The sequence below is a fragment of the Monodon monoceros genome, unplaced genomic scaffold (assembly GCF_005190385.1).
Source record: "Monodon monoceros isolate NGI ecotype Baffin Bay Population unplaced genomic scaffold, NGI_Narwhal_1 Super_Scaffold_6, whole genome shotgun sequence".
In the NCBI taxonomy this organism is placed as follows: Eukaryota; Metazoa; Chordata; class Mammalia; order Artiodactyla; family Monodontidae; genus Monodon; species Monodon monoceros.
In genome coordinates, this window is record NW_021703783.1 from 36,804,051 (window position 1) to 36,830,145 (window position 26,095).

Below are 26,095 nucleotides of genomic sequence, written 5' to 3' on the forward strand. Positions count from 1 at the left end.
GTTGAGAAAAACAGGCAGTAGGGAGAGGGGAGTTAACTAGGAGTATGGGTAACAGGGAAGGAAACTGGTAGCCTAAGAAGCTTGGTAGAAGTACTTATTACTTGGATCTGAAGGGAAATATCAAACAGTCATGTATTTAAGGAAACTAGAGGACTTAGGAAGAAGGGGTTTGACACCTGGCCTCTCCCCCTTCCCCTTCCCCAACACACACAAGCATAAACACACATGGAATGCAGTGTTGATTATTTAATGCCACCACAAATTCTCCCTCATGGCCTAGCGGAGGCAAACAAGATGAAGCTCAGGCTGCTGATCCTTAGTTTTTCTTTTTCTTCTTTTCTCTAACTGACTTTTCTTAATGTCAACACTGCTCCCTAATTCCCTTTTTCTTACTTCGTCCTCTACTGTTTCTCATATAGGAGCAGGGTGGATGAGGGCAGATTCAGGAAGTGAGAGTGGAGTGTGAGAAAGAAAAACAGATTAAAATGATAAGTTGAAAGAGAAAAAAGTTTACCTAAATGTATATGCAGAACTCAGGCTAGGAAGAGCATGTACAGAAAGAAAATGAAATGGACTTAAGTGTGCTTATAGATCCTGTTGTGATAGCTTAGAAGAAAATCACTCAGGAAAGTCTCAAATTCTCCTGAGGAGGGTCCAAGAGAAAACAGTGCTTAAAGTTACATCAGACAGATGAGCATTAGACATCAATAGGATCTTCCAGGTCTGATGCTATTGCAAAGGAAGCTATGAATGCTCTTTCCTGGAGCCTTTCAGCACTGGAGAGTTACCCAATAGTCAGGGTTGGAGGAGGGATCTTCCCCTCCAGGAGTCTTCCCACTAGACAGACTCTGCCTGGGAAAAGCTGCTCCTCCCAAAGGCCCTCACCATGGCCGCTTTCATTTCTTTATTTCAAAAACTGTAGGTGATGGGGTTGCACATGGGGGTGATAATGGTGTAGAGGAGAGAGAAAGGCTTGTCTTTGTCAGGACCATGTGTGCTGTGTGGTTCATGTAAGAGAACATGGCTGAGGTGTAGAAAAAGATGACCACAGTCAGATGGGAGGCACAAGTAGAGAAGGTCTTCCCCAGACCAGAGGAGGAGGCTCTGCCCAGAATGGAGGCCAGGATGCGGGCATAAGAGATGACAGTGAGCACCATGGGGCTGAGCAGCACCACAATGGCATCGGCAAAGATGACTCTCAGACTAAACTGGGGGTCTCCATAGAGACAGCAATCACTATGGGGGCCTCGCAGAAGAAGTTTTCTATGTGGTTATCTCTGCAGAAGGGATTCTGGAATAACATATACTCAAGAAAGATGCCATTGATCAGCCCAAAGAACCAGGCAGTACTCACCAGCGTCACACGGACCTGCTGGCTCATGATCTGGGCACAGCTAAGTGGGTGGCAGGTAGCAACATAATGGTCATAGACCATGAAAGCCAAGAGGATGCACTCAGCCACACCCACACCAAAAACCAGATACATGTGGGTCAAGCACGAGGCAAAGGAGACAACACAGTTCTTGACCACCAGGTGGATCCGCATCAGCATTCCACCAGGTGGAATGGTGGTAGGAACGAAGTAGATATTCAGGAAGGATAGGTGGCCAAAGAACGGCGTGGGGCTGTTGAGCCTGGGATCTGTCCAGGTGATGAAGGTGATGAGGCCATTCATGGGCATGGCAGAGGGCTAGGAAGAGGACAAAGAGCAATGCCCGTGTGGAAGGGGAGCTCTGCTCGAAGCCCATGAGGATAAACTCTATCACTGTGCTCCTATTCCCTATATCCACAATCTGAGGCCTGCTTGAAGAGGGAGGACAGCAAAACACAGACAGGATACCTGTATACAGGTTTTATCCACTTGTATAAAAATAGATTAAGGGCAAAAGGGTGAAAGAGATGGGAATTTCAGTAAACTCCATGTGAGTCGGCAGTGTCATGGGCACTGAAAATACCAGTTCTACCGTAGGCAGGAATAATGGAAACATATTATGAACCAAGAGAGATTCTGTTGTACTTCGTATGAATCAAGTTGGAACTGAAATACTGTATCCAGTTCTGTGATATCTACTTCAAATGATTATATACCAATGGGATTATGTTCAGAGACAAAAAAGATTGCGAATGATCTAGGAACCACGTGACAAAGAACAGTATGGAGGTTCCTTAAAAACTACAAACCCAAACAGACACTCACCAAGACATATCATAATTAAAATCGCAAAAGTTAAAGAGAGAATACAAAAGGCAGCAAGAGAAAGACAAAGGGTCATATTACAAGGGAACCCTGAGGCTATCAGTTGACTTTTCTGTAGAAACTTTGCAGGCTAGAAGGGAGGGGCATTATATATTTAAAGTGCTGAAAGAGAAAAACCTGCAACTCAAGACACTCTACCCAGCAAGGTTATCATTAAGAATTGAAGGAAATATAAAGAACTTCTCAGAGAACCAAAAACTAAGAGTTCATCAATACTAAACCAACCTTATAAGAAATGTTAAAGGGTCTTCTCTAAATGGCAAAGTAAAGGCTGCAACAAGAAGTAAGAATCTATAGGAAAGGAAAACCCCCACTAGTAAAGGCAAATATATAGTAAAGGCTGTGGATCAACCACTTAAATAAGCTGGTATGAAGATTAAAAGACAAAAAATATAAAATCAACTATAACTGCAATAAACAGTTAAGGGATAAACACAAAGATGTAAGATATGACATAATAAAACACAAAACGTGGGGGAGGGGAGAAAAAATGTAGATCTTTTGGAATGTGCTTGAACTTAAATGATTACCAGTTTAAAACAAGTAGACATAGTTATAGGTCAATATATATGAACCCCATTGTAATCACAAATCAAAAATATACAACAGATATACAAAAACTAGAGAGAAAGGAACACAAACATACCATTGAAACAAATCATCAAACCACAAGGGAAGAAACTAAAAGGAGAAGAACAGAACAGAGAACTACAAAAACACCTGGAAAACAAGTGCAAAATGGCAATAAGTATACAACTATCAATAATTACTTTAAGTGTCAATTGGACTAAATCCTCCAATCAAAAGACATAGGATGGCTGATTGGATAAGCAAAAAAGGTCTTTCTACCTGCTTCTTAAAAGAGACTCACTTCAGCGCTAAACACACAGACTGAAAGTGAGGGGATGGAAAAGATATTTCATGCGAATGGAAGTGACAAGAAAGCTGGGGTAGGAGTACTCACTCATATCAGACAAAATAGACTTTAAAACAAAGTGCTGTTTGGGAATGACAGGTACACTTACTATATTTAAAATAGATAACCAACAAGGACCCACTGTATAGCACAGGGAACTCTGCTAAATATTCTGTAATAACCTAAATGGGAAAAGAATTTGAAAAAAATAGATACATGTATAACTGAATCACTTTGCTGTACACCTGAAACTAACAGAACATTGTTAATCAATTATACTCCAAGATAAAATAAAAATATTTTAAAAATCTAAATAAATTTCCAATGGATTGAAATCATACAGAGCATGATGGTCTCTAATTTCAACCACTGCGCCACAAGGGAAGCCCAAAAGCAGTTACTTTTAAGAGGGAAGTTTATAGCAATACAATCCTACCTCAAGAAACAAGAAACATCTCAAACAAACAACCTAACCTTACATCTAAAGCAATTAGAGAAAGAAAAACAAACAAAAAAAAACCCAAACTGAGCAGAAGGAAAGAAATCATAAACATCAGACAAGAAATAAAGGAAAAAGAAATGAAGAATAGCAAAGAACAATAAAACGAAAAGCTGGTTCTTTAAGAAGATAAACAAAATTGATAAACCATTAGCCAGACTCATCTAGAAAAAAAGGGAGAAGACTCAAATCAATAGAGTTAGAAATGAAAAAGGAGAACAACTGACACTGCAGAAATACAAAGGATCATGAGAAATTACTACAAGTAACTATATGCCAATAAAATGGACAACCTGGAAGAAATGGACAAGTTCTTAGGAAAGCACAACCTTCCAAGACTGAACCAGGAAGAAATAGAAAATATAAACAGACCAATCACAAGCACTGAAATCGAGACTGTGATTAAAAATCTCCCAACAAACAAAAGCCCAAGACCAGATGGCTTCACAGGCGAATTCTATCAAACATTTAGAGAAGAGGTAACACCTATCCTTCTCAAACTCTTTCAAATTATAGCAGAGGGAGGAACACTCCCAAACTCATTCTACGATGCCACCATCACCCTGATACCAAAACCAGACAAAGAAGTCACAAAGAAAGAAACTACAGGCCAATATCACTGATGAACATAGATGCAAAAATCCTCAACAAAATACTAGCAAACAGAATCCAACAGCACATTAAAAGGATCATACACCATGATCAAGCGGGGTTTATCCCAGGAATGCAAGGATTGTTCAATATAGGCAAATCAATCAATGTGATACACCATATTAAAAAAATGAAGGAGAAAAACCATACGATCATCTCAATAGATGCAGAAAAAGCTATCAACAAAATTTAACACCTATTTAAGATAAAAACCCTCCAGAAAGCAGGCATAGAGGGAACTTTCCTCAATATAATAAAGGTCATATATGACAAACCCACAGCCAACATCATTCTCAATGGTGAAAAAGTGAAACCATTTCCACTAAGATCAGGAAGAAGAAAAGGCTGTTCACTCTCACCACTATTATTCAACATAGTTTTGGAAGTTTTAGCCACAGCAATCAGAGAAGAAAAAGAAACAAAAGGAATACAAATTGGAAAAGAAGAAGTAAAGCTGTCACTGTTTGCAGATGACATGATACTCTACATAGAGAATCCTAAAGATGCTACCAGAAAAATACTAGAGCTAATCAATGAATTTGGTAAAGTAGCAGGATACAAAATTAATGCACAGAAATCTCTTGCATTCCTATACACTTATGATGAAAAATCTGAAAGACAAATAAAGGAAACACTCCCATTTACCAGTGCAACAAAAAGAATACAATACCTAGGAGAAAACCTACCTAAGGAGACAAAAGACCTGTATGCAGAAAAGTATAAGACACTGATGAAAGAAATTAAAGATGATACACACAGATATAGAGATATACCATCTTCTTGGATTGGAAGAATCAACATTGTGAAAATGACTGTACTACCCAAAGCAATCTACAGATTCAATGCAATCCCTATCAAACAACCAATGGCATTTTTTCACAGAACTAGAAGAAAAACTTTCACAATTTGTATGTAAACGTAAAAGACCTTGAATAGCCAAAGCAATCTTGAGAAAGGAAAACAGAGCTGGAGGACTCAGGCTCCCTGTCTTCAGACTATACTACAAAGCTACAGTAATCAAGAAAGTATGGTACTGGCATAAAAACAGAAATATAGATCAATGGAACAGGATAGAAAGCCCAGAGATAAACCCACGCATATATGGTCACCTTATCTTTGATAAAGGAGGCAAGAATATACAATGGAGAAAAGACAGCATCTTCAATAAGACGCTGGTGCTGGGAGAATTGGACAGCTACATGTAAAAGAATGAAATTAGAACACTCCCTAACTCCATACACAAAAATGAACTCAAAGTGGATTAAAGAACTAAATGTAAGGCCAGAAACCATAAAACTTTCATAGGAAAACATAGGCAGAACACTCTATGACATAAATCACAGCAAGATCCTTTTTGACCCACCTCCTAGAGAAATGGAAATAAAAAAATAAACAAATGGGACCTAATGAAACTTAAAAGCATTTGCACAGCAAAGGAAACCATAAAAAAGATGAAAAGAGAACCTTCAGAATAGGAGAAAATATTTGCAAATGAAGCAACTGACAAACGATTAATCTCCAAAATTTACAAGCAGCTCAGTATCTAAAAAACAAACAACACAATCCAAAACTGGGCAGAAGACATAAATAGACATTTCTCCAAAAAAAGATATACAGATTGCCAACAAACACATGAAAGGTTGCTTAACATCACTAATCATTAGAGAAATGCAAATCAAATGCATAATGAGGTTATCACCTCACACGGGTCAGAATGGCCATCATCAAAAAAAATCTACAAACAATAAATGCTGGAGAGGTTGTAGAGAAATGGAACCCTCTTGCACTGTTGGTGGGAATGTAAAATGATACAGTCACTATGGAGAACAGTATGGAGGTTCCTTAAAAAACTAAAATTAGAACCATCATATGACCCAGCAATCCCACTATTGGGCATATGCCCTGAGAAAACCATAATTCAAAGAGTCATGTACCAAAATGTTCATTGCAGCTCTATTTACAATAGCCGGGACATGGAAGCAACCTAAGTGTCCATCAACAGATGAATGGAGAAAGAAGATGTGGCACATATATACAATGAAATATTACTCAGCCATAAAAAGAAACGAAATTGAGTTATTTGTAGTGAGGTGGATAGACCTAGAGTCTGTCATACAGAGTGAAGTAAGTCAGGAAGAGAAAAACAAATACTGTATGCTAAGACATATATATGGAATCTAAGAAAAAAAAAAAAAAGGTCATGAAGAACCTAGTGGTAAGACGGGAATTAAGACACAGACCTAGTAGAGAATGGACTTGAGGATATGGGGAGGGGGAAGGGTAAGCTGTGACAAAATGAGAGAGTGGCATGGACATATATACACTACCAAACGTAAAATAGATTGCTAGTTGGAAGCAGCTGCATTGCACAAGGAGATCAGCTCGGTGGTTTGTGACCACCTAGAGGGGTGGGATAGGGAGGGTGGGAGGGAGGGAGACGCAAGAGGGAAGAGATATGGGAACATATGTATATGTATAACTGATTCACTTTGTTATAAAGCAGAAACTAACACACCATTGTAAAGCAATTATACTCCAATAAAGATGTTAAAAGAAAAAGGTGTGGCACATATAAAAAATGGAATATTACTCAGCCATAAAAAGAAACGAAACTGAGTTATTTGTAGTGAGGTGGATGGACCTAGAGACTGTCATATAGAGTGAAGTAAGTCAGAAAGAGAAAAATAACTACTGTATGCTAACACATATATATGGAATATTAAAAAAAAGGTTCTGAAGAACTTAGGGGCAGGACAGGAACAAAGACGCAGACATAGAGAATGGACTTGAGGACAAGGGGAGGGGGAAGTGTAAGCTGGGATGAAGTGAGAGAGTGGCATGGGCTTATATATACTACCAAATGTAAAATAGATAGCTAGTGGGAAGCAGCCGCATAGCACAGGGAAATCAGCTTGGTGCTTTGTGACCACCTAGAGGGGTGGGATAGGGAGAGTGGGAGGGAGATGCAAGAGGGAGGGGATATGGGGACATATATGTATATATAGCTGATTCACTTTGTTATACAGCAGAAACTAACACGCCATTGTAAAGCAATTATACTCCAATAAAGATGTTAAAAATAAATAAATAAAAATTTAAAAAATAAAAAATCCTTTAGCCAGACTCACCAAGAAAAGAAGAGAGCCCAAATAAATAAAACCAGAAATTAAGGAGGAAAAATTACAATGGACACTGCAGAAATACAAAGGATTATAAGAGTATGCTATGAACAATTAAATGCCAACAAATTAGACAGGCTGGAAGAAGTGAATAAATTCCTAGAACCATATAATCTTTAAAGCCTGAATCATAAAGAATTAGAAAATCTGAACAGACTGATTACTAGTAATGAAATTAAATCAGTAATAAGAAAACTTGCATCCTAAAATTCCAGGTCCAGAACACTTCACAGGTGAATTTTTGCCAAACCTATAAAGAAGATTTAATACCTATCCTTTTCAAATTATTCCAAAAATTGAAGAAGAAACATATTCAAACTCATTTTATGAGGACAGATTATAAAACCAGACAAGGACAATGCAAAAAAAGTTAACACCAAAATCCTTGATGAACATATTTGCAAAAATTCTCAACAAAATATTAGAAAACTGAAGTTAACATTAAAAAAAACCATACACCACAATCAAGTGGGATTCATTTCAGGGATGCAAGGATGATTTTACATCTGTAAATTGATCAATGTGATACATTATATTAACAAAACAAAGGATAAAGGTCATATGATCATCTTAATAGATACAGCAAAAGCATTTGACAAATTCACATTCATGTATGATAAAAACTCTCAACAAAGTGGGTGCAGAGGGAACATATGTCATCACAATAAAGGCCAATATGACAAACACACAGCTAACATCATAACTCAATTCTCTAAGATTAGGAACAAGACAAGGATGCCTACTCTCACCACTTTTATTCAACATTGTATTGGAAGTTCTAGCTGGAGCAACTAGGCAAGAGAACTCAAAAATTCAACCAAACTGGAAAGGAAGGAGAAAAAACTGTCACTATTTGCTGATGACATGATACTATATATATAAAATTCTAAAGACTCCACCAGAAAACAATTAGAACTAATAAGTGAATTCAGTGGAGTTGCAGGATACAAAATTAATATACAGAAATTTGTTGCATTTTCATACACTAATAATAAACTATCAGAAAGAGCAGTGAAGAAAACAATTTCAATGACAATTGCACCAAAAAGAATAAAATACTTAGGAATAAATTTAGCCAAGGAGATGAAAGCCCTGTACTCTGAAAAGCATAAGAGACTGAGTAAAGAAACTGAAGATGACACACAAATGGAAAGATATACTGTGCTCATGGATTGGAAGAATCAATATCATTAAAATGTCCATACTACTCAAAGTAATCTACAGATTCAATGCAATCCCTATCAAAATACTAATGGCATTTTTCACAGAACTAGAACAAATAATCCTAAAATTTGTATGGAACCACAAAAGCCAAAGCAATCTTGAGAAATAAGAACAAACCTGGAGGTATCACATGCCCAGACTTGAAACTATACTACAAAGATATAATAATCAAAACAGTATGGTACTGGCACAAAAACAGACACATAGATCAATGGAACAGAACAGAGAGCCCAGAAATAAATCCACACTTATATGGTCAATTAATATTTGACAAACGAGGCAAAAATATACAATGGGGAAAGGACAGTCTCTTCAATAGATGGTGTTGGGAAAACTGGACAGCTACATGCAAAAGAATGAAATTTGACCATTTTCTTACACCATATACAAAAGTGAACTCAAAATGGATTAAAGAGTGAAATGTAAGACCTGAAATCATAAAGCTCCTAGAAGAAAACATATGTAGGGCAGTCTCTGACATAGTTCTTAGCAATATTTTTTTGGATCTGTCTCTTCAGGCAAGGGAAACAAAAGCTAAAATAAACAAATGGGACTCTATCAAACTAAAATGTTTTTGCACACTGAAGGGAACCACCAACAATATGTAGAAGATAGCAACTAGCAGATATTTGCAAACTATGTATCTGATAAGTGGTTGATATCCAAAATACATAAAGAATTCATACAACTAAAAAAAAAATTAAAAATTGGGCAGAGGACCTGAATAGACATCTTTCCAGAGAAGACAGACAAATGCACATGAAAAGATGCTCAATATTACTAATCATCAGGGAAGTGCAAATCAAATCCACAAGGATGGACCTTTAGGGTATTATGCTGAGTGAAATAAGGCAGACAGAGAAAGTCAAATACTGTACTATTTCATTCATATGTGGAATCTTAAAAATCAAAAGAAATGAGCAAACAAGACAAAACAGAAAGAGACTCATAGATGGAGAGTGCAAACTGATGCTGGCCAGAAGAAAGATGGGTGCAGGGATGGATAAAATGTGGGTGCAGGTGAAGGAGATGAAAAGGTACAATCTTCTAGCTATAAAATAAATAAGTCATGGGGATGTAATGTACACATAGGAAATAGAGTCAGTAATGTTGTAACAACTTTGTATGGCGCTTGATGGTAACTGGATTGATTGTGGTGATTATTTCATAATGTATAAAAATACTGAACATATATACTTTGTTGTACATCTGAAACAAATATAATATTGTATGTCAAGTATAACTTAGTAAAAAAACCTCCAAAATACCTGAGGCAAAAGTAAATAAAACTAGGAGAAAAAGACTACAAAATTATGGTCAGAGATGTCACAGTAATCAATTCTACAAGTAGATGAAATCCCAAAATATAATAGATCTGAACAACTCTATCGCTCATGTTAACCAAAGTGACATTTACGGAACACTGAACCTAGCATTAACAATATAAATACCATGTCCTTTCCAGATGCACAAGGAGAATTCACCAAGATAGACGTTACTCTGGGCAATAAATAAGGAATTTTAAAGAACTTAAATCATTCAAATTATGTTACTTGATAATAACAAAATTATAATAGAAATCAATAACATAAAGATAGACATTTAGGTTGCTTCCATATTTTGGCTACTGTAAACAATGCTGCTATGAACATTGGGGTGCATGTATCCTTTCAAATTAGTGTTTTTGTTTTTCTCTGGATGTATACTCAGGAGTAGAATTTCTGGATCACATAGTAGTTCTATTTTTAGTTTTTTTGAGAAACCTCCATACTATTTTCCATAGTGGTTGCACCAATTTACATTCCCACCAACAGTGTACAAGGGTTTCCTTTTCTCCACACCTTTGCCAGCAGTTATTTGTATACTTTTTAATGATGACCATTCTGAAAGATGTGGGGTGATATCTCATTGTGGTTTTGATTTGCATTTCTCTAGTAATTAGAGATGTTGAGCATCTTTTCATGTGCATGTTAGCCATCTGTATGTCTTCTATGGAAAAATATCTATTCAGGTCTTCTGCTCATTCTTTGATTGGGTTCTTTGTTTTTACGATATTGAGTTAATATGAGCTGTATACATATTAACACTTTATTGATCACATCATTTACAAATATTTTCTCCCATTCAATAGGTTATCTTTTCATTTTGATAATGGCTTCCTTTGCTGTGCAAAACTTTAAAATTTGTTAGGTCCCATTTGTTTATTTTTGCTTTTAGCTATTTTGCCTTAGGAGACAGATCCAAAACATATTGCTATGATTTATGTTGGAGGGTGTTCTGCCTATGTTCTCTTCTAAGAGTTTTAAGGTTTCATGTCTTACATTTAGGTCTTTAAACCATTTTGAATTTATTTTTGTATATGGTGTGAGGAAATGTTCTAACCTCATTCTTTTACATGTTGCTGTCCAGTTTTCCCAGCACCACTTGTTGAAGAGACTGTCTTTTCTCCATTGTATATTCTTGTCTCCGGTGTCATGGATTAGTTAGCCATAGGTGTGTGAGTTTATTTCTGGGCTCTTTGTTCTGTTCCATTGATCTATGTGTCTTTTTTTTTTTTTTGGTGCCAGTACAATACTGTTTTGATTACTTTGTAGTACAGTCTGAAATCTGGGAGGACTATACCACAAGCTTTGTTCTTTTTTCCCAAGATTGCTTTGGCAATTTGGGGTCTTTTGTGTTTCCATATGGATTTTAGGATTATTTGTTCTACTTCTGTGAAAAATGTCGTAGGTATTTTGATAGGGATTGCATTAAATCTGTAGATTGCTTTGGGTAGTATGGATATTTTAAAGATATTCTCTTTTCTTCTTGAAACAACTGACAACAAAAGTTCTTTGTGACTATGAGATGACCTCGAGGATACTAGCATACTATCACTTCTGCCTACATTCTGTTGGTCAAAGAAAGTCACTTAGTCAAGTTAGATTCAATGGGTAGAAATGTATAGTCACATGATGATGGATAGGGATTATTATCTTATTGCAAGGAGATAGAAACTAGTCTATTAAATCAAGCTATGCAATTGCCATTCCAAGAACCTAGGAGTCTCCTTTGATTCCTCCATTTTCCTCACTCTTCACATGTACTCCATCAGGACATCCTGTTGAATCTTTTGTCAAAGTACATAGAGTCCATACATTTTCTTTCTGCCACGCTAATCTAAGATACCATCACCTCTTGCCTGGGCTCCAAGAGTCTCCTAATTGGTCTTCTCACTTTTACTCCTACACTTCGCCTATCAATATTCCTCACTGCAGCAAGACTGATCTTAAGATGTAAATCAGTTTGCATTGTTCACTCACTTAAAAAAAGACTTTCTATTGTACTTAGAATAAAATTTAAACTCCTAACAGCATTGGAAGCCATATATTATTCTCCTTCTGCCTATCTCTCTAATCTCATCTCATTCTGGTTTCTTCTTTTATTCACTATATTCCAGCCACAAGAGTCTTATTTCAGAAAAAAATTTCCAAGCTCTTTCCTGTATCATTCCCTTTGCATATGCTGTTAATCTCTCTAGAATGCTCATCATCATCCCTTAAGTCTTAGTTTATGTATCATTTTCTCAGATAGGCCTTCTGTGACCCTCCTCTCTAAAGTCTGTCCCCCTGCTATTCTCTACCTAGCTCTTTGTTTGATTCTATCATAACTCTTATTTGTTGGTTTACTTATCTCCTCAACTAGAGTGTAAGCACAATGAAGGCAGGAACCATTTCTGTGTTGCTCACTGTTGTATCCCCACACCTGGCCTTGACCCTGGTACTTTGTAGGTTTAAAAAAAATGTTGAACAAATGAGTGTATTAATGAATAAATGAAATAATGAAGTTGTTATCCAGTGCAGTGGCCATGGGGAAAGAAAAGAAAGAACACTTGAAACTTTTTAGACCCAGGTTAAATGTCCAATCCTTTCTGAGGCCTCTCCTTATCTCTCTATTAAGAAATTGAGTATAGTGTTCCATGGCTGAACGATCTCTGATTTTTGTTTGTGCCTAATTTGTGGTACTTAACATTCTCTAACTCTTGTAGTGATTGTTTTGAACAACTACTCTCTCCTTTCAGATTTTTACCTATCTTAAAGCAAAGACTGTATTTTATTCATCTATCTCCCATAATATGCAGCACCTGACTTGGCAAATAGTAGACTGAATATATGTTTTGAATGAAAGGATGAGGGGATGATCTGAACATTTTCCTGTTCTAGGATGAGGGGAGGGAGGGGCTCATGCTTCTTGAAAGTTTTCCAATCTCATCACAAAAGTTCTTTGCCCAGGGCATGAGCTTGCCATGCTTCACTTTCTGAGGGAGACCAAAGAAAGATACAAATAATGGATTGACCTCTTTCCAGAATTAATAATCTTGAGTAAAAAGTCTGTTATTTCCCAAATGATTATAATACAGAGCATTTCCCAGCACAACCCAGTAAGGCCAATAGAAATTACTTTGAACTTGCAAACTTTTCTCCCTGGGGAAACCTGGTAATAGTCTTGAACACACTCTGAGGAGGCACTTGGGTCCCAGCCAGTCTCTTCCCTCCTTTGGTGTGTGTGGGAATAGGTTTAAGGGGAAGAGAAGGTAGAATGAAACTGAGACCCTCACGGCCTCATTAGCATTTGTTACTTAGAGATTCCCAGAGGTTCCAAGTGTGGACATCCCAACAGGCAGCTTTACTTCAGACCAGTTAAGGCCAGACTGAGTTTTGGTTTTACTCTAAATGAGTCTCAGGAGGTTAGTTAAGAAGATGCCTACAGGAACTCCCTGAGTGACAGCCTAAAGAGGATCAGGAGCAGCTGGGATTTATTAAAGGAGTGAGCAAAGGGCATACGTCCAGGAGATGTCCCTGCAGATCTTGTTCTGAACATCCTGAGTAGCCTGGCAACTCCAGGGCCAACTGTCCCTGCTAAGTAACTTAAAGACTGTTCCTGGAAGACTCTCTCTACTCCCACCACAAATCTTTCCTTTGCAGTCTCTTTTGGATTAGTCAGGAAAGGCAGATCTCTGCTTTTGGGACATCCCTGTTAACTGTGCATTTCTCTAATCCATCCCAATCACCCATAGACAGATTAAATTCCTCTGGAAACAAGACTTTCATCTTATTTACCCTGTATCACAGATTGTTTGCAATAACAAAAAAGTAAAAGCAATCCATTATTCAACAATAGATAAACTGTTAAATAAAATATGGACCACCTATATAATGACATTTTATGCAGTCATAAAAATATTTATGAGTTGCTTACTCCATGAATACCTATTTACCTATAATTTTAAGTGAAAAGTCAGGATGAAGAATTCTATATGTAATATGAAAAGGCTATATAAAATCAAATTTAGGGAAGGAATAAATGGAAATATACCAAAATGAGGACAATGGAAGTATTATAGATAATATTTCCTACTTGTTATTTTTCTTTAAATGTTTCTATAGTTTCAATAGCATGTATTGCTATCATAATAAGGAAAAACATTAAAATGGTAATGGAGCCATTCAGCACAGAGATTTGATTGTCTCACATAACACCAAAGAAAAATCACTGATCAATGTATTTGTTTCCTAGAGCTGCCATAACAAATTACCACAAACTGGGTAGTTTAAAACAACAGAAATTTATTCTCTCATAGTTCTGGAAGCTAGAGGTCCAAAATCAAGGTGTTGGCAGGGTTTGTTCCTTCTGGAGCCTCTGAGGGAGAATTTGTTCCATACAGCTCTCCTTCTGGTGGTTGCTGGCAATCCCTGGCATTCTTTGGCTTGTAGAAACATTACTTCATCATCACATGGCATTTTCCCTGTGTGTTCTTGTCCAAATCTCCCTCTTCTTATAAGGACACCAGTCATTAGATAAGGGTCCACCCTCATCCAGTATGACCTCATCTTAACTTGATTACATCTGCTAAGACCCTATTTCCAAATAAGGTCACATTCACAGAGAGGTTACTGGGAGAATAAATACCCAGACTTTACTCTGTTCTATCTCCCATCTCTAGCCAAATGGTAGAACCTAAATGGAAGCCAGAGGGCAAGGAAGCCTATGATGGAGACCATACACATCATCCTCTGGGAGCACTGAGCAGAGTGAGGAATGGAGTTGTAATGGCAAAAGGAAGCTACCTAGAACACTGCATATTTATTTAGTGTCATGAATGTTTGTATGTTTGGCCTGAGGCCTCAGTTCCTCCCTAGTACTTGTTGGGAGGCTGTTCCTTGCCATGTGAGCCTTTTACATTGCTTCATCAAAGTAAAGACTCAAGAAGATCCAGAGAGAGAAAATCCCAGCCAGATGGAAGCTGGAGTCTCTTATGACCTAATCATGGAAGTGACACACCATCATTTTTCCTGTACTGTATTCATCAGGAGCAAGTCAGTAGGTCTAGTCCACACTCAAGGGGAAAGAATTAAATAAGAACGTGAACAACACGGCCCCCTTCATTCTCTCTAATAGAGGGTTAATTTTGTGCCCCTCTTCCTAACAACCAAATGCTTCAGAGGTAGCTGGGTCCCTTCCCAGCTCCAGGGGGTCAATCTTAATTAGCCTAAACCAAACATGGTTATCCTATTTCCTTTGCCAAGGGTTACTTTAAGTATAAGTGTATGATACAATTCTGGCAAAAACTATGTGAGGCTAACCTCCTGGGAGGCTTCTGAGAAGATCACCCTCATTCTTAAAAGGGACACAAACACAGAGACACTTCTTGCTCCTATGAATGTAGTTTTTTTGCATCTGATGCCCAGAACCATGTCAGCCATCTTGGAAGCATGTGGGCATCCAGACTAAGAAGGCAAACCAACACTAAGTGAAGATGGCAGAGCAGAAAGATTTAGCAAACACCTGGGATTCTGATAATGTTGCTGAATTAACCAACCCCAGATCATCCATCTCTATAGTCCTTGTTATGTGAGTTAACGATGTATTCATTGTTGTGTCACTTTTGGTTGAATTTATATTAAGTTCAACTAAAAGTATCCCGACAGACAATACTATGACTTATTTGTTAAACAGCAGCTATGCCACACTGAGTATCTAACTCTTATTAAAGTCTGTGACCTTGGGCAAGTAATTTAACCTCTCTTCAGTTTTCTTATCTGCAAAATGGAAGTAATAATAATACCTATGTCACATATCTTTTGTGAAGATTAAATCCATCAATGTACATAAACAATGACTCACATATTACAAGGGTGCAATAAATGTGAGATATTATTATTACTGTTGTTGTTATTATTTATGTCAGACGTTAAACTAGGCAACTTACACAGTCATTATTTTCTTTCCAGGTAGATATTACTACTTTTATTTTACTGGTGAAAAAATGAGATCAAGCAGAGAGAAAAAATGTATTCAAAGTCACACAATAACTATATTAGGTAGGGATTAGTGTATCTCTATTTTATAGATATGGAAATTGGGGTTTAGTCACACGTCTAGTAAACAGTAAAGCAAAACTCTGAAGACAGACTTTCTAGCTCCAGAGCCCATGCTTTTAACCACTGTTACATGTACTGCCTTCAAAGATGAATCATAATTTATTGAACCATTCTCCTACTGTTGGATAATTAGTTTTCTAAACTTTCACTGTTACAAGTAAATGAACACCTTGAACATATATCCTTGACACAGTTAAACAAACAACTATTTCTGTATGATAAATTCCTAAAAGTGAAAGAGGGTCTGTTTTTTAATATCCAACAATGCCTTGCTCAGAACAAAAATTCAGAAATTAATAAAAAACTTTTTAACATGATCTAGAGCAAGGCATCTGAATTGGAGGGGAGAGAGATCCTTGCATATTTCTTTCCACTTTTGAAAATCAATAATGGTTTTTATTAGAATACAAAAACTGCTGCACACGCCCATTAAAATTCCATTTAGCATCCATTTTATTCGAGATTCAATGGGGCACCATTTTATTTTATTTTTTAAACATCTTTATTGGAGTATAATTGCTTTACAATGTTGTGTTAGTTTCTGCTTTATAACAAAGTGAATCAGTTATACATATACATATTCCCATATCTCTTCCCTCTTGCGTCTCCCTCCCTCCCACCCTCCCTCTCCCACCCCTCTAGGTGGTCACAAACCACCGAGCTGATCTCCTTGTGCTATGTGGCTGCTTCCCACTAGCTATCGATTTTATGTTTGGTAGTGTATATATGTCCATACCACTCTCTCACTTTGGCCCAGCTTACCCTTCCCCCTCCCCGTATCCTCAAGTCCATTCTCTAGTAGGTCTGTGTCGTTATTCCCGTCTTGCCCCTAAGTTCTCCATGACCTTTTTTTTTTTTTTAAGATTCCATATATATGTGTTAGCATACGGTATTTGTTTTTCTCTTTCTGACTTCACTCTTTTATTATTATTATTATTTTTGGTACGCGGGCCTCTCACTGTTGCGGCCTCTCCCGTTGCAGAGCACAGGCTCCGGATGCGCAGGCTCAGCCATGGCTCACGGGCCCAGCCGCTCCACAGCATGTGGGATCTTCTCAGACCGGGGCATGAACCCGTGTCCCCTGCATCGGCAGGCAGACTCTCAACCACTGCGCCACCAGGGAAGCCCTGACTTCACTCTTTATGACAGACTCTCGGTCCATCCACCTCACTACAAATATCTCAATTTCATTTCTTTTTATGGCTGAGTAATATTCCATTGTATATATGTGCCACATCTTCTTTATCCATTCATCTGTTGATGGACACTTAGGTTGCTTCCATGTCCGGGCTATTGTACATAGAGCTGCAATGAACATTTTGGTACATGACTCTTTTTGAATTATGGTTTTCTCAGGGTATATGCCCAGGCCTGGGGCTGCTTGCTCTAGTTCCTCCTCCAGCTACTCTCACCCTAAGCAGCTTCTTCTTTCTCATAGAGGACAGGGCAGCTTCCTCCACCACCACCCCAGAAAAGTGAGGAGGGAGGTCCCAAGAAAACCTCCAGTTAGTTTGGGGGGCTGTATTTAGAAAAGGGAAGCAGGTGTGTAAATCCCTGATTGGATGCTCACAGAATGGTGGAACTGATGAGCTGTCACCAAATTTTGTAGGGATCTTGTCATATTTATATGTTCCTAAAGATGTGTGCCTACATTTTGCCTTGAAATGTCTGATTGTAAGAGGCTTGCTGTGGCAACCTGAGCTAGTAGGGTAATAGGGGACAATGGAAGTATGATGGTTAATTTTATGTGTCAATTTGACTAGGCCACAGGATGCCCAGATATTTGGTTAAATGTTATTTCTAGGTGTGTCAGTGAGGGTGTTTCCAGAAGAGATTAGTATTGGAATAAGTATGCTGAGTAAAGCAGATTGTGTTTTCCAGTGTGGGTGGGCATCATTCAATCTGTTGAGAGCCTGAAAAGAATAAAAAGGCAGAGGAAAGGAGAATTTGTGCTCTCTGACTGCTTGAGTTTTGGCATTGGTCTTCTCCTGCCCTTATACTGGGACTTACATCATTGGTGCCCCAGTTCTCAGGCCCTTGGACTTGCACTAGAACTATACCACCAGCTTTGCTGCGTCTCCAGCTTGCAGATGGCAGACTGTGGGACTTCTCAGCCTTTATAATCATACAAGCCAGTTCCTCATAATAAACCTCTCGAGATATATGAAATTTATACTGTTAATCTTTCTCCCGGCCTTCCCCAAAGGGACTTATGGCCTTTTATCAGAGTTACTGTGCACTGAAGAAAAGGAAATAATCAAACCTTTCAGGGACTACTGGACACTGATTCTGAACTGATACAAATTCCAGGAAACCCAAAATGTCACTGTGGTCCACCAGGCAGAATACAGGCTTATAGAAGTTAGGTGATCAATGAAGTTTTAGGTCAGATCCATCTCAGAGAGGGCGCAGTGGGTCACCAAACCTATTGTGTGGTTATTTCTCCATTTCAAGAATACACGCTTAGGGCTTCCCTGGTGGCACAGTGGTTGAGAATCTGCCTGCCAATGCAGGGGACACGGTTTCGAGCCCTGGTCTGGGAAGATCCCACATGCCGCGGAGCAACTAGGCCCGTGAGCCACAACTACTGAGCCTGCGCATTTGGAGCCTGTGCTCCACAACACGAGAGGCCGCGATAGTGAAGAGGCCCGCGCACCGCGATGAAGAGTGGCCCCCGCTTGCAGCAACTAGAAAAAGCCCTCGCACAGAAACGAAGACCCAACACAGCCAAAAATAAATATAAAAATAAACAAATAAATAAAAGATTACTAAAAAATAAGAATACACGCTTGGCAGAATCCCTACGTTAGTTCTCTGACTTGCAGAGTGAGGGCTATTATGGTGGGAAAGGCAAAGTCGAAGCCACTAGAACTGCCTCTACCTAGGAAAATCATAAACCAAAAGCACTACCATACTGCTGGAGGGATTGCAAAGATTAGTACCACCATCAAGGACTTGAGGGATGCAGGAGTGGTGAGTCCCACTACATCCCCATTCAACTCTCCTATGTGGCCTGTGCAGAAGGCAGATGGATCTTGGAGAATGAGAGTGGATTATCATAAGCTTATCAGGTGGTGACTCCAATTGCAGCTTCTGTACCAGATGTGGTTTCAATACTTAACCAAACGCTTTTTTCTTGATACCTGTTAGTTAAGACCACAAGAAGCAGTTCGCTTTCAGTTGACAAGGCAAGAAATACACCTTCACTGTCCTACCTCAGAGATATACCAACTCTCCAGCCCTACTTCATAATTTAGTTTGCAAGGATCTTGATCACCTTTTCCTTCCACAATATATTCCACTGGTCCATTAAATGGTTGCTGTTATTGCAAGTATGCATCATCAGTGAAAAAACAGCCTGTTTTCACGTTTATGCATGAAGCTTTAGAAACCATGGAAATTATATAAGCTCTAAAGTCCCCAAGCACCTTCTTGCCTTCTTGCCTCCGCTGACCTTAGTCCCTAGGGGGAAGGCCAGCTACCCTTATTAACATTTCTCTTCCACATAGAGCTAAATGCGTAAGTGGACTTAGGGCTCCTCTTGGGGAGCCACACTATTATTTTCTCTTTGCAAGCACACCTGGGAGTATAGGTCCCAAAATTTAGAGCTGGGGATCAGAGAAAAGAGAAAGCCTTCATTTAAGGCTTGAGCCTAAGCAATACCTGCTAACTCATAATTTACCAGAAAGTCCTACACTAGGAATTTTTAGACACTGACTCAACTAATTAACGATTCCCATTCTGTCACTTCTTATTTCAAAGTCTAGGATAAGGTCAGTCATGAATAGGCCCAATGAAATTTCAGAAGGAAGAACAATATTAGATAAAGTGCCAGTCTAGTACTATCCTGCAAGATTTACCATTCATTCCCCCACATGAAGTCTGCCCATAACCTTGGTAGTATCCCATTAAAAAATTCCTCACTTTTTCTTTCCTTAGCTGGATGTTTTCTTCAAATAGTAGAAAGGCAAAAGTCTATAGAAATTTTTTCAATGCACAAAGGTAAGTAAATTTGAGATTTAATACTTGAGGAATGTGGTAGTATTTCCTGACTCCTGCACTGTTTAACAGAGAAACCAAGTCTCTCTTTATAACCCAAGAAGTTATTGTGTAAGTGATGGAAAGGGGTCTAGTTAAAAGGAAAAGAGTAGGCAACAAGCAAAAGAGGTGAAAGCCAAATAGAAGGTAAGAAGTTTTTTTAAGGAAAGACAGAAGTGAGCAGAAGGGGCAGAGACTTCCTATTGGCATAGACTTCCTCTTAATGATAAATCACTGCTCAATTATTTCCAGTAAATTCTTGTAATTCCTTTTCTACTTATGGGCCATTCACTCTGCTTTATATAAAATTAAAGTCAGCTCTTGCTTAATGAAAAAAAGCCAGCACAAATCATTATCCAGTGAAACAATATCTCAGCAGGTCTCCTGCTTGAGTCCCTCTTCTGATTGAGGAATTTTGCTCCTCCATTCTTTCTGGAAGAAAGATACACGTAAGTCTTCACACACTGTTATATGTGTGTGTCATATGGGTTCCTCCTTTATCCATGTATCAGGGGGCTTCTAGACCACTGTATTCTAGAACTTTAAACATTTGAGATTCAGCCTCATATTTATCGAGAATCTACTATGCTCCAGACACTCTTTTAGATGCAGGAGATCTAGCAGTGAAGAAGACAGACAAGTCCCTTGCTCTTATGGATTGTAGATTCTAGGGGAAGGGGAAGTTAACTATCAAATCAATAAGTAAACAAACAGGATATTATTCAGATAATAATAAATGCTATACTACTTTATATTGGGTGTTCAAGGAATGACCTGAGAAAAGAATGATATGAAGGAGCAAGTATGAAGATTTTGGAACAGAGGGTTACAGGCAGAAAGAACAGAAAGTGCCGAGTGTTAAGAGGGAAATAAGAAAAACTAGTGTGACTAGAGCAGGGTGAGCAAAGTGGAGAGGAGTGGCACAGGTGTCCAGAGGACAGTTCATGCAGGGAGTGTAGGTCAGGGAAGGAGTCTAAATTTCGTTTTACATGTATAGGGAACAAAATTCTCTATAGTAGGATTCATAAAAACTTCATCATAGAGGAAGTCAAATGAATAAGTTTCTGGTTGAACTTTTCTTTTTGCTTTCAAGATAGTTTATTATATCTAGCATCAATTATGAAATAATCTGCTGAGAAAGAATTCTTAAACAAGAATTTAAAAATACATTAAAAAATAAGGATTTCTGCCCAAAGAAGAACTTTATTGGCATTAATTATTATATAATAATAGAACATTAATATTCTATTAATAAGAATTTTTCAACAAATACTTTTATCCTAATAAATAGAATCTACTTAAGTAATTATTAAAATATACTCATGAAAAATATATTCTTAAATAAAATTACGAGAAGTCTTCATATTCCAGAATACATTCTTATTACTCTATTATTTTTATGATCTTTAATCTCTTCCTCTATCTGTCCCTCAAAATCTAGCTATAGTAGCAAGAGATGGGGTAAAGAAAACAAAACATTATTTAAAACGCTGTTAGGCAACAAATAATTTTTAAAAAGCTTTAAATAGTAGTATATAGTTAAAATAAAGAGGTAAATTTGTTGAAATGATGATTTGGTGAATTGACAATTTGGCAAACTAGCCATTTGCTTTTGTTGAACTGGCATTCTACATATTGTTAGTGAATTAACTGAGGGCCAACGAGAGAGGTCAAAGTTTATGGGAGCCAGAAAACTGTAATCTGAACACAAACATTTAATTTTGCTCTCTCCTAAACCTTGCATAAGCTATAGGAAAGAGGGTTTTGTTTTTTTTTCAAAAGATACAAACCTACAGAGTAAACAAAAGATAAAACATCAGCAACAATATATTTTGGAAACTGAAGGTAGATAGATGTGTGGTATCTGATTTTGCAGAGCTAAGAAAGATAAATTCCAGGCCAGTAGCTAGGCAGGGGTATGGAACTGAGAATAAACTGATGTGTACTGCAAAATCCTCTGGAATTGGGAGTGAAAGGTATGAGGTAAAGGCTAAAATAGGAAGAACTGGTTGAAAGCTACCTTAAAAACTTTTCAATCCTTTCATCCCTTTCCGCATTGCACACTGTTGTGAGATCATCTCTCACTCACCCTAGCAGAAAATTGGGAGTTTATTCTTTGCAGAGAAGAAGCAGTGATTTGGTCTCAGACACACTAGGTCTACTTGAAAGCATTAATATTATGCTTAAAATAGGAGGGATTAAAGAAACATATGCTTCCTAAATGCTAAGAGGCCCAGATCTCTTTCCCACCTTAACTTCCAGATGCTGACAGCCACGTCTTAAGCCTCCAGGTAGAAGACTGGAAGAGTCTTCTATGAGGAATCAGAGCAGCCTAAGAGGAAAGGCCTAAATGTATTGACATCAGGGCTTCTTAACCAAAGACCCAACCAAATTAAACAATAAAAAACCCCTCAAAGTTGACAAGTCCCACCAAAGAACTTGGAATTTCATCCATGTTTTCGTCTTCCACTGTAAATATGAACAGGCAACAAAGTATTACTAGGCAAATGGGGAAAGCTTTCAATATGAAAGATAAAGACCAAATCAAACTAATAGAAAAAAAAAGAGCAGCTAGAAGAAAAAGACAATATGCAGAGAGAAGAAAACCAAAAGTCAACACCCAGAGAGATGAAATGCATCCATGAAGCAAGTATAAAAAAGAATATTTAGAAAACAAAGAAAGGGCTCTTAGCATTAAATATGATAACAGAAATGAAAATTTCAATAGAATTGGAAAACAAAGTTAAAGATATCTCCCAGGAAGTAAGGCAAAAAGCCAAAGAGGCTACCACGTGGGAGAAAACCATCACCACGATAATTTTTTTTTCTTAGAACCTAACAGTTTCTTACACTGCATGAATTTTCAGATTGAAGGGTTCTTTATCATTGTGATAAAGAAAATAAAAAAACATTGAAGTGCACCACTGTAAAATTATAGTACACTGGCACAAAGAAAATTCTATAAGCTTCCAGATAGATAGAAATATGGAAAAATAGGATAGAAATAATAAGTTAAAAAGAATCATAAACCGAAAATGGTTTTGTACTTCTCAAAAGTTACTCCAGAATCTAGAAAACAATGGATAAATACCAAAGAAGAAAGTATTTCCAAACTAAAATACTGTATCCTGTGAAACTACCAATCAAATGAGAGGGTATAATAAACACATTTTTGACATGCAAGTTCTTACATTTATCTTCTTTGCACTTTTTTCTCAGTAGATAATAGAGGACAGTTTACTTCAAAAAAAGGGAGTAAACTAAGAGGAAGATATGGGATGCAGAAGACAGGAGATCCAGCAGAAGTGAGAGGTGAAAGAAATCCCCAAGGATGAAGAGATATCCTAAAATGAGAATTATGTACCAGATTAGAGCAGTGCCACTCAAAAAAATACATATTAAGGGCTGTCATCCCCATTCCCTGTCATTATTCCATTTTTTAATCTTCACAAAGCTACTAGTAAGTGTATTCCCCCCCAAAACACAAAAGCATGAGATCCAGGAAACAGGGAATCCAAATCAGAAGAAAGCCAAAGGGAATTCCTAGGATGGCAGTAAAAGGAAGTCCCAGGATCATAGTTTCAGAGCAGGACCAAAAAGCAATCAGGGCAGAATGAATCTCTTGGAAGAGTCTTAAGTATCTGTCTGTGTGTCTGTCTCTCTCTCAATCCCCCATAGACTCACACACACACACACTCTGGAACTGATATATTAGCTGATAAAATTGCTCTTGTGGAAAATTATAGTGAGAGATTATTGGAAGATATGAGAAGAAATAGCAATCGGTAAAAGAAAAATTACATAAAAACTACGAAAAAAACAAAGCAATTATTTTTTTAACATCTTTACTGGAGTATAATTTCTTTACAATGGTGTGTTAGTCTCTGCTTAACAAAGTGAATCAGCTATATGTATACATATATCCCCTCCCTCTTGCATCTCCCTCCCACCCTCCCTATCCCACGCCTCTAGGTGGTCACAAAGCACCTACCTGATCTCCCAGCGCTATGTGGCTGCTTCCCACTAGCTATCTATTTTACATTTGGTAGTGTATATATGTCAGTGCTACTCTCTCACTTCGTCCCAGCTTACCCTTCCCCCTCCCCATGTACTTTAGGGAAAGACATAAGAATGTAATCCTAGTACCTTACAATAATATGATAGACATATCTGGACAGACAATAATCATATAAATACTGAGTACTGATTAATAAAAAACTATACTATAACTCCACTGGGAGGATGGGGAAGGAAAAGCCAGAGAGGATGGAAGCACACCAGAGCTAAATCCTCTCTCTACCATTCCTATCTACCAAAATAGGATGTCAAAGGACAATGTCAAAAATAAATGAATGAACAAGATTAGAAATTTGGAGATAAGTAAACAGAGATGTATAAAAGCCAGAAGACACAGCTAGAAAAGGAGTCAGAAGTTGTTGCTTCTGAGGAGGAAGACTTGGGGAAGCAAAGAGGAGCGGGGTAGTCACTATATTTACACTAAGTCTTTCAGTACTATTTGATAACTCTTTATACTTAGTGCATGTATTATGTTAATCAAAATCAAAAGTAATATTTAAAATTCCTGGGTTCCAAGAGAGGCCATAATACCTGATTTTGGCCTATATATAAATTGGATATTCACTCTGAATACCCAGCTTGCTCTCCCCTTGTAAATGCCCACAGCTTACACTCCCCTCTTTATGTCCCAAAATGCACAAAGAAATCTCATGGACATAGAACATGGGTGGGCAAACTATACCCCTTAGGGAAAATCAGTCTGCCACCTGTTTTAGTATGACCTATGAGGTAAGAATGGCTTTTACAATTTTAAGCAGCTGAAAAAAATCAAAAGAAGAATATTTTATGACACATAAAATTATATGAAATTCATATTTCGGCGTTCACACTCACTTATTTTTTGTCCATGGCTCTTTTTTTTTTTTTTTTTTTTGCTACTAGTAGAGCTGAGTAGTTGTGACAGTGACTGTGGCCAGAGAAGTAAAGAATATTTGCTATCTGGCCCTCTACAGAAAAGGTTTGTATACCCATAACCTGGAAGCTTAGTATCACAGGATGGGTACACATAGGACCATCCTTCCTCTTTTAGCACCTTTCTGAAATCATATTCCAGAAATACATGCACGTATAAGCGAACACACGCTCTAAACTATCAGAAAATCATCTCCTTTAGCTTCACTACTGAAGCTTTTTGTCAAATTTCATCACCGAAATTTCCTTGCAGTCCCCATTTCCCAGCACTATCATTTTGGAATCATTAACTTAGTCTGTCATCTTCTCAATTAACAGAGAAAAACTGAGGACCTGACTGTAAGAAAACTAGGGATGCCATATTCCAGTCTAGTATTACTGTCAGTAGGAAGAGAGGGAAACTAGGAAGGTGGATGATCCATAAAAGAAAGTAATTAGAAAAAAGCAATATTTTGATTTTTTTCATTACAAGAGGGTCTATCTCCCCAAAGGTACTACTACTAGCGACCCTAAGAAAATGAAAACTGAAATGTAGTTTTTTTAATCATTAATTTGAAATCTAGATCCACTCTCCATAAAATTGATTCTAGAAAGTTAGTTTGGTTGGTCCCAATCTGAATATGCTTCTCAGAAAGTGAGATTAAAAAGTTCTGGGTGGGGACAAAGGATAGAGGTCATAAACAGTTCTCTGTCCCGTGAGTCCATATCGGGCTTAAACTTCTGAAACTTCCACTCACTTACCTAGGCCTTCCCTCTTCCTCTAATCTGGGATACAGATGTTGTGACTCCTCTTCTTCTTCAGGTTATGGTACAGTTTTCGCTACTGGGGAACTCAGTGATGCTAACTCCACCAAAAGAACTCTCTGATCCTATTTCTGGATTGTGACCTGAACACCATTCCTTGTTTGCTGTAGCATTCAG

At 37.8% G+C, this 26,095-nt stretch overlaps 1 protein-coding gene across 1 annotated transcript in view; it reads right to left on the reverse strand.

Annotated features, from left to right (window-relative positions):
* Positions 1 to 837: 837 nt before the first annotated feature.
* The window catches only part of LOC114886142 (olfactory receptor 10AD1), a 35,258-nt gene continuing 10,000 nt past the window's right edge, over positions 838 to 26,095 (reverse strand). The window contains 4 exon segments of the mRNA XM_029206702.1: positions 838 to 1,007; positions 1,010 to 1,222; positions 1,225 to 1,685; positions 1,687 to 1,803. Of these exon segments, the coding sequence (XP_029062535.1) occupies positions 838 to 1,007; positions 1,010 to 1,222; positions 1,225 to 1,685; positions 1,687 to 1,803 (961 nt within the window).